Source organism: Orbicella faveolata, unplaced genomic scaffold (genome assembly GCF_042242905.1).
Source record: "Orbicella faveolata isolate gen_17 unplaced genomic scaffold, um_ofav_v1 contig_3, whole genome shotgun sequence".
NCBI classification, from domain to species: domain Eukaryota; kingdom Metazoa; phylum Cnidaria; class Anthozoa; order Scleractinia; family Merulinidae; genus Orbicella; species Orbicella faveolata.
Genome location: NW_028301558.1, coordinates 6,422,010 through 6,431,716, shown reverse-complemented (window position 1 = coordinate 6,431,716; position 9,707 = coordinate 6,422,010). Strand labels below are relative to the sequence as shown.

Below are 9,707 nucleotides of genomic sequence, written 5' to 3'. Positions count from 1 at the left end.
ATTTTATGTTGGCACTGTCTCGTTAACTTTGATCTGAGTTTATAATTCTTTAAGGTTCGTGATAATCCCTGAATAGACTGAATCCTTCATGAAATATAACCAATATTGAGCTCTGAACAGATAACAACGCTTATTTCACGTCATGTTCCACGTTCGAGCCTTATTACGAATGAAAAGCTCTTTTCATTCATTCTGTTTTCTGAAGAGAAGGCTAATTAAAGAGGCTCAGAAAAAGCGGGCTTTAATGGAGGTCTTTAAGTGTTTCCTAATTATCTGTTTAACGTGATACAAGCGATTTAACCTACAGTAGGACTCTGTCACGAATTAAGTTTGAAATCTGTCGTTTTTTCACACTGCCGTGATTTCTTTATCCAATTTCACTGTGTTTAGCACTGGGATTAAACAGATTTCGCCAGTGTGTCTTTTGATAACGAATGACGTCAACCCGGTATGGAAATATCAATATAATTGATCCAAGAAAATTTTGTGGGGGCATTCAAGAGATTACTACCCCCAAATTTGTTAATCCTTCTTTCAGAAGGAACTCATTCACTGAACAATTAAATTTCTCTAGAACATTTGTATTTATTGGACCAGTTTTAAAAAGCATGCTGAGAAACTCACGCAAGCAAGATATTTTTGTTCGGGCCTATATAGAGCGGAAGCCTTTACTAAATTAAGGAACGTTGAAAGTTAATTCCTTCGGAACGAATAAACGCACGTTTTCTTTAGAGATCTGACTCGACAACTCTCGCCTACTTGGAAGAATTTGTACTTTTAAATACTCTTTCAGGATAAAGAAAGTTACCATTTTGGCAAACTGAATGTTTCTTCACAAAATGTAAGAGTAGAATACATGTATAAGGAACATTTTGCTAGTAATATCAGATGTAAACCTGGGCGTGAGTTTACGAACAATACGAATTTGTCATCAAACTTCAAGTTGTTTGTCAAATCTGGGTTTACTTAATAGTTCTAAAATAACAAAACGATTATTTACAAAGAAAATTCTAGCTGTTTATCCGCAGGGGTAAATCTGATCTACACTGATCGCGGCGAGATCTCTGTAGTTCATTACAATTTATTGTTTCGCTCGCTCTTGCTCTGTGTGACTGTAAGTGTTTTTATATTGCTTGGGAACTGTCACATGATAATCATTCTTAAAGGTTTAAATTTAAGCTTCTCCAGTCAGCTTAGGCAAGTTCTTGAGTTTGTTCTGTTGCTGTTTGAAAGCCGCTGAAAAATGACGACTATCGTTTTTCAGGAGAAAGATAATACAATGTTAAAATATTTTGTTCTCGTTTTGTAACAGCAACATTAGTATTTTTGATATTCACTCCACGTTAGATATTGACTACATAGCTTGTTTACTGAAAGATTATTACAAAAAATTTGGTGAGATGAACACCAGTTTTAAATTCAGGTACACTCAGAGAAAGATAAAGCTGTTAAAACTCGGCCGCAATTATAATTGCTGAACATTATTTGAAGGAAATCCCAGCGTCAACGACAAACTTCACTTTCAAAAGGCGAACCAAAAGAGGAAAAATACGTGACGAATGATTTTAAAACTATAAATGGCTGGGTAGATAAGTATAACCAGTCTGGCAGAGACTAATATGTTATTTATGACTGGATAAAGACTGAATAGTAAAAATATTGACCTTAAAGATATAAAGCGCCGTATTTAACCTTGTTATTCCAATCTTGTCACACTACGATTAGCATGAATTAAACCAGCAGGCTGTTGAAAGTAAAGACAAGCGAGGCAACTCATACTGTGACTCCTGCTTTGCTAATTGTTCAGTATTAAAAGACGTTTACTCCAGACAAATTAACTTTTAAAATATGCGAAGTCAATAATGTGGGAATGCAAGAATTATGTTTCCTGAAGCCGGTAATTCCTTTTAAGAAAACAAACCCAAAGTTATCGGAAAACTGAAAGAGATACTTGCTAAAAGCATAATTTTCTTTAGCCGGCCACAGCCATAAATTTCTTCCTTCCTCTCAAACAGACGTTCTTAAAAATATCAAAAAAATTATAATCACAGTTGCAAAGATTGTCTTTTGTTTACTTCAATAACAATTTGCATCCATTCATAACAAAAGACGATCGATTCGATTAGAGTGACACGAAGTGGAACAAATCTCAAAGTGATCTTGTTTCTTGAAACCAAAAATAAACAATTCTGATCCTTTCCGTTTAACTCCTAACCGTGGCTCTTTTATTTATTTTTCTATACGCGAGTGTCACCTTACCAGTGAACTTATGTGACTCGTATTTTAAAACTGTACGCGAGAGTTATTTACTTATTACCACGAGACTCATTAGTTGATAACATCGATATTGCCTCGGGGTTTGTTACGCCCCGTGACCGTGCCATTGGGAAACTTGATCTAGACGTGCAGTTGGGCATATCCACCGATAAACAACTTCTTCAACGCTTTTATAACCAGCCGTTTTGACTAATGTAATGGTTTATTGCTTGGCTTACCAAAGGCGCAGATCGCTAAATTACAGCGTGTACAAAACGCAGCAGCAAGACTGCTGAAAGTTTTCTCACATTACACCGGCGCTTTATGAGCTGCACTGGCTGCCCGTTTCTTTGCGTATTGATTATCAGATTTTACTTTTGACTTTTAAATGTATTTATGGCCTTGCACCAACTTATCTTAGTGATCTCTTAGTATAAAATCGAATTCATCATATAATCTTAGGTCTACTGGTGAGCTCTTATTGGACCATCCCAAGGGTAAGATGCTTCCAACATTGGGAGCCAGATCATCTTCAGCAGCAGCTCCGAAACTCTGGAATGGCCTACCTGAAGAGCTTTGTCAAGCAACATCACTTGACAGTCTTAAATCTCGACTTAAGACTTATCTTTTTAAGAAATATTTTTATAAGTTATAATTTTATTTTATTTTTATAGTGATTGTAAAGCGCTATTGATCAGAATATGTAAATATGCGCTATATAAATTGGTAAATTATTATTGTTATTAAAATTAGTGTTTTCTTTTTATCGAGCTGTATTCTTGAACGTTAACGTCGGTATATTTCCTGGTCGAAAACCGCTCGCACATTCAGACACGGCCTCGTTCTACAGGCACCTCAGTCTGTGCCGGTTTGTGCGAGTTTTTCATACGTAAATGAAATGTTGAGCTTGGAAAGGGGCAGAGATGGCTTTATATTAGTCGCCGTCCATACTACGCCGGAGATTTCAATCTGAAAACGCATCAAATGTTTTCCGTCCACACTACGCCGGACAAATTTGAAAACGCAGCAATCACCGGTCATTTTGGATTTGTGTTTGAGGAAAACGCGGGAAGGGAAATCACGTGATCATCGTGACGTCATCGTTTTCGAAATGTTTTCCCTCCACACGAAAACGAAAAGCCGGCGTTTCCAAATTCCTCTGGTTTAAAGAGCGTTCTCAAAAAGCTCCGTTTTCGTGACGGATTAGTGTGGACGGTAGGCCTAACCCTAGAAATAAAGCTGCGTTTTCAAATTTCTCATGCGTGGTGCGGACGAAGGCCTTAGAAACTGCGTAGAGGTATATGCCAATGAACAGAGTGGGCCTTCCCCACTTTAGTCTGGGATGATATCATCATATTATCATCAAACAATATTTGTTTTCCCTCTCCCTTTTAACAACCATTAATTCTCAAACTGGCCGTTTTCTTAAACGAGGCAAACACGTCAACGTTATCTAGGTCTTAGGATGGCTAGGGGTATTTTATGACTCAGTGCATGCCCCCCCCCCCCCATCCCCTCAGTCCTCTTAATTCGGCCCAACGGAAAAACTTATGGCCTCAGCTGGCGTAGCTCCACTGTACTGTTAATTAAAAACAGTCGCAAATTGGCCAAAACTTGAATTGACATATTACAGTTTATGTTACCACTTCCCCACTAACAAAGCCAGCCGGTATTTAAACTGTAAACACGAAGCAACAAGTCTAAGTTATAGACCAACCGAGTGCTGAGGCGTGTAGAGCCAGTCTCATCTCTTATTTTTATCCCAAAATTGATTTAGTTACATTTCTGTTGTTTTTTTCTTTCATATCTGCAGTGATAGGTTTAATCCCTTTGCAGATTATGAATGTAGATGTAGATGAAAGACTGGTCTTTATAATTTATGCCCCCGTCGACAGCCGTTAACACGTCACGGTTCAAGTTTGTTGTGACATGTTTTCCACACTTTTCACTGTTAGGAAAGAAAATTTCACAGTGGGAATCATTTAGGGTGATCTATACCATCTAGCAATTCGTCCTAACATGATTTTAAATTAAGGAACTTTAATCCCGCTGTGTTCCTAGTCTCCTACTTGCCAAGTGAGTAAATCTTCCCTCAATGAAGGGGGGGGGGGGGGGGGGGGGAGAGCTCGCTTTGTTCCTGTAGTTATCGTTCGGCAGCTCCCATTTCATTCGTTACCGCAGGTTTCAGTCCTTTGTCAAAAGCAGTTTCTGTCTTCTTTGGTTTTACGTTTTAAGTCCTCAGGTGACTGGCTCGAAATGTGTTTTTATAATGAATGCAGAAATTCTCGTGCGCTCATTGGTGAATTTGTAATTCGCCTCGTGGGTGCACAGCTACTTGGACAATATTATGACGAAATTCATGATCAATAACAGGACAGACGCATAAAAAATTGAAGTCAATTTGATAAGTGTAATTAGTTTCGGAAGTATATGCCATGCAACCAAAACGACAAACATATCGTTTTCTCAGGTAATCAGATGCAAAATCAAACAAACTTTTCCCGCGCTTGAAAATAATGCTAAGGACCTACAAAGAGTTCTAATTGGTCCATTGTGGCAGTTGCACGCGCTGTGGTTGGCCAGTTATTGTTGCCTTGGTTTTCGATTACAATTCTCTTTTCTCTGCTCTTTCAAATTCTTGGCCTGCGTGTGACGTTATCGTGAGGGCCTATAACCCGTATAGCAAGCTTTCCGGCGCGCAAATTGGAGCGTAGCTCTTCGCAGGGGAACGCTTTCTATCCTTGCATACGGCCGGCGCGCCTGGAATTTAAATTAATCAATCAGGATTCTGCAGGCGGGAAAAACGCGGGCTAGTGTATCCAATGGTTAGCGCTAGACTCTGAATCGAGTGGTTCAAGTTTAAGCCCTTGCCGGGGTCTTTGTGTTCTGTTCTTGCTCACTCAGGTTTATAAATAGGTACTGGCAAAATATCATGTACGGGGTAGCCCTTTGATGGACTTAGTCGCTTAATACCTTAGAAAACAGGATAAGTTCCGCCTGTATGGGCCGCTTAGCCCGACATGGACTTTACCTTATGTGACGTTATTAGTTCAACTTAGTCTTTATAGTGGGAAGTGATTACAGACGTTCAATTTAGCTTTCTTTTTTTACCTTTTCTATGAAAATTAATTGCTGGCCGCATAAGTGCTGAGTCAGACCTTGCAGTTTCCCTATGGAGGAGTGTCGAGGGCGGAGCGAGAAGAGTGATAGCAAAGTGGCAATCGAAATCTTTATTACCAGGGAATAGACTATCACGATTCCTAAATTACCCTCGTTGCTTATCGCGGTCAGAGAAGGCGAGGTAACTTAAAGTTGGAGACTCTGAACTTTGCATATCAATCATGATGTTTGGCCAGAAAAGCTCTAAACGTTTGTCTCCTTGCAGGCTTCCCCCTAGGCCGTCCTGTCTGTCGCGAGCATACATTTTATAAACAACTTGGTGGCAACTTGGCAATGACGTCATAGACTCGTTACCCGCGAAGATTTGTGGATCTCGTTTAAAACACATTCTAAATATCAACTGACGGTAACTACTATTTACTGTCGAACTTTAAAGTTTTACCGCGGACAGAGAGTTCACTTGAACATGGTGTAGTTTTGACATTTTCATTCCAAATCGGGTAAGTACCAAATGTTCTCTAGTAGCTTCATTTGTTAAGGTTTATTCGTGGCCTTGATCAAACGGTAGAGAGAGCGCTACAGCGCCTTCCAAAAATCTGTAAAGGCAATTTTTTTGCGAGCGTTAAAAATCAATCGTCTGGTATTAGTAAAGTGAACGTCGCATTCCACGAAAATTTGTAATCGCGAGTCAATATAATTTCGAATTAAACTACCAAAGGAGTATTTCTTCCCAACCTTACGTTATAGTTAATTATGCCAATACGAACTTTCTAAACATCGTTATTGCTAAGCAAAAACATTTTAAAGTTGAAACCCCGCATTGATCCCTTATTGAAACGAAAACATTTTACTGAATTCGACATGCATTAAATCGTCAGTATAAATTAGAATTTTAGTTCTAGCGCTTGTCGTTATCACAGTACAAGCTATGAACTTATAGTCGTTAAATCGTACAATTTTTATAAAGCAACTTAAATCTGACAAAACTCTCAAAACTCGGGAATCGTATAAACCCCTAAAAAGGAATGAAAGGCTGATTTGATTTAAAGTAATATTTCTACCGAGTTCTATACAGTCATTTTAAATACTTTTATTTTGCTCTCAGAGATCAAACCACCATGGAACATTTCAGGGTGATTTTGTTTTTGCAACTGGTTGTTGGTGTAAAGGTTAGTAAAACAAGTGTTTTTTTTTAAGATATCGCTTTTGTGAAAGGCCTTAGCGATAATTTGATACATTTTCGAGTACGAGGGTTATTTTACAGATTCAAATGTTAAAAGGAAGACTTAATTAGAGTAACCATCAAGTTTGCCCTTTACGATGTCACTGCAATTCAAGAACCTGCCCCAGTTTATCTGTACTCCTAAATTATGCATACATATCAAAGCCGCCAAAACAGAAGACAAGTGAACTCTCTTGTGTCTTGCAACGTTTTTAAACTTGAATTGATAAATCCAAGATACAGGAATATCTATTTTAAAAAGAGCAATTCTTTAGAAATGAAACAACGTACAGTTCGTTCCCATCTTTTCTTCCTTTGACCCAAGCGGAATTCCAAACCTGTTCATACCTGCTTGTATACCCGTCTCTCTTATATCGCGCACACGAGCGTATCCCGCGAGAGACACGTTCGTAGAACACTCGTTGGACCTACGGGTAGCGTGAGGGGACCATATTGGCAGGCTGTATATTTGATGTCATTAAATAATGAGGTTCCTTACTGCTTTCCTGGTAGCTTTTTCCCGAAATTTAAACCTTGCTTGCTTGCTTGCTTGATGTTATTTTTATTAATGTCTTCTCTTTATTTTTAGCTCGTTCATATTCCGAGAGAGCAATGGCCCAGACTTGGTGAGGAAGTCACCCAGGAAATTCTGAATTCCATACAAACATTCGACCTTCTCAACCAAGACATTTCCATGGGATTTTTTATCAAGGGTGTAGCGGGGCCGCAGGGACCTCCCGGACCAAAAGGCCCCGTAGGGAGCATGGGACTTGCAGGTTCCCCTGGCATGCCAGGATGGCCCGGTCCCCCTGGGAGGTTTGGTCCACCTGGCCCGCCTGGTCCACCCGGGCCTCCGGGGCCCCCGGGGCCCCCGGGGTTGAAAGGAGGGGCAGGATTCGGGGGCCTTCCAGGACAGGTTGGAATGCCAGGATATCCCGGATATCCAATGTGGAAGATTACCACGGACATATTCACACCTTTGTATAATGTCCAAACGGTAGGTTGAACTGGTAAATGGCTGGAATACCCATCCTTTACACCTTATTCCGCCCACTGACAAGGAAACAGCAAGCGATAACCTTGACCGTCATGTCTAAAGTTATTTTTAAGGGCTCTTGGGATAATCAATTTGAAATACGTTTTGTTGGTGCTCTGAAAAAACGTTTTCTTTGACGTTGATATTGTGGTAAAATACAAATCGAATATTGTGGACTCACGAGGCGCAGTGACCGCTGTGATGACGCATATCTTTGTCGATAAGAGTACAGACAACGCCAAACCGCATTCGATTTGTTTTTTCCACAATATCAACGTCAAAGAAAATGTTTTCTTCAGAGCTTGACCAAGAGCGTGACACATTGACGCGAGCAGCGTTGTCTGAACTCTTATCGACAACGGCAAATTAACCAATCAGATCGCGCGATTAGTAGCAATTGTGGTAAAAATAGTAATTTACCAGAATGGTGAGAGTAGTTAGTTTTGAGGGTTCCTTGACATGGTCTCCTTCCGTTCGAAGTTCACTTTAGTTTTGGAAATTCTAATGGCAAGGAATAATGAAGAATAAGAGAGTTAATTCCCCATATTTGCCTTTTCCCCAAGGTAATCTCCTTTTCAAGTTAATTTTTGATATGGTATCCAGTTCTAACAGGGATAAACGAAGCGACGGCTTAACTCCCATATTATAACATATCATTTCGTTTGCCTGACACAAGTGGGTGTACCGCAGTTAGCAACTGAATTTGCCGAACCGTTACCATAAGGGCTGGAGGTAAGGACTTCATGTAAATTCTCATTTCCGCAGAACGTGACAGTGGTGTGCGCTGGTAAACGAGCGTTACTGCAATGCAACGCTGGCAAACGAGTCAAAGTAACGCAAGCTCGTTGGGGAGGAAGCAACTCCGTGACATGCGCTAACTCGACGTCTGCCGATTTATCTTCTCTACCGCTGATCGCAGACGCAGACTCAAGTCAAGTAACTGACCAAATAAGGAAGCGCTGTGCAAAGCAGCAAACTTGCGAGGTGGAAGCCAACATGCCATTCTTGGAAAGTGTTCCAAGTGGGTCCAAGTATCTCAAAGTGTGGCACGAATGCATTCCTGACGTTTCTGGGGTCATTCTACCATCGCGTAGGAAAAGAGACATCCAAATACAACGGAGAGAATTGCACTTACCTCAGCTGGGCAGCGCGAAAAACACTGGACCCGAATCTTTCGGCGAAGGATTGGCAACAAGGGCTTCTCACAATTCAAGCAGCGAAGGTGTTGTAGCGAACGTCTTTATGGGCAAAAGCAACGAGCAAATTTCATCTAATAAAAATGAGTCAACTGCAAGTAAGGAGAAACGGAGTGAAGAAAGTTACGAGAACACTCACTTAGCCCGTGTGCTGGACGAACTGCTGGGGCCATCTTCTCTTTATAAATAAGTGAATGCTAATGAAAAATTGTGTCATCTGTAACTTGCATTAGGTAACATAAACGTGACGTAAATGACAAGTTGTTTATGATCATACAGTTGGAGTTTCAACACAGATACAGTCATCGGGAACAAAAGCAGTCAACTCGAAGTGCCTTGCGCTTTAGATGCTGCAAAAGGCACGTTGTACAGCGAACAGTATTCAATTTAATATTTTAATGTGTAAGATCGTGACTAACGGAAACGGAATAGCATAATTCAATCACAGTTATACACTTTGTTCCACTTTTTATTTTTGGTGTGAACAGTGTCGACATGTCAGTGCGTGTAATCAGAAAGCTTCTGGTGTAATCATATGTAAAGCTATATAAAATGAAAGACTGTATTTTGAGTTATTTGATATAGATAGAAGAGATCAGAGTTTCGATATGCTATGTACATCTGTTCTTACGTCTTAAAATTTCAGTTCTGAGACAGTAAAAAGCCAAATCGTACGATCTATAGCAAAACTCTCGATTATGATTGGTTTTCCGCGCGCCTACTTAAAATGTAATTGCCCCATGATCACGTGGATACCCAATTAAAGTTATCTAATCGTGCTACTAATAGGCCATTTTGCTTATGCAAAAATTTCTTAGTTCCGTTCTCATGTGGGGGCGAGAAGTGATCAGTCGGCCAAAAATGGCCTCATTAATTC

The 9,707-nt window shown here is 40.0% G+C and overlaps 2 protein-coding genes across 2 annotated transcripts in view; both read left to right on the top strand.

The window, feature by feature from the left end:
* Positions 1-3,308, top strand: part of LOC110068209 (pyruvate dehydrogenase phosphatase regulatory subunit, mitochondrial-like) — a 46,642-nt gene extending 43,334 nt beyond the window's left edge. Inside the window, exon 18 of the mRNA XM_089298402.1 lies at positions 2,719-3,308. Within this exon, the coding sequence (XP_089154528.1) occupies positions 2,719-2,730 (12 nt within the window). The 3' untranslated portion in view covers positions 2,731-3,308. The remainder of the gene's footprint in view (positions 1-2,718) is intronic.
* A 1,147-nt stretch (positions 3,309-4,455) lies between these two features.
* LOC110068208 (uncharacterized) lies at positions 4,456-9,395 on the top strand. The gene is made up of 4 exons (XM_089298599.1): positions 4,456-5,876; positions 6,482-6,545; positions 7,188-7,595; positions 8,400-9,395. The coding sequence occupies exons 2-4, from the start codon at positions 6,495-6,497 to the stop codon at positions 9,018-9,020; spliced, it is 1,080 nt and encodes a 359-aa protein (XP_089154725.1). The 5' UTR covers positions 4,456-5,876; positions 6,482-6,494; the 3' UTR covers positions 9,021-9,395.
* Positions 9,396-9,707: the final 312 nt, after the last annotated feature.

Bases quoted from the DNA above. Each gene is read 5' to 3' on its own strand.
- LOC110068208 (XM_089298599.1), top strand. From the start codon at position 6,495: ATGGAACATTTCAGGGTGATTTTGTTTTTGCAACTGGTTGTTGGTGTA. The intron at 6,546-7,187 runs GTTAGTAAAACA...CTTTATTTTTAG, and splicing joins AACTGGTTGTTGGTGTAAAG to CTCGTTCATATTCCGAGAGA. The intron at 7,596-8,399 runs GTAGGTTGAACT...TCATTTCCGCAG, and splicing joins CTTTGTATAATGTCCAAACG to AACGTGACAGTGGTGTGCGC.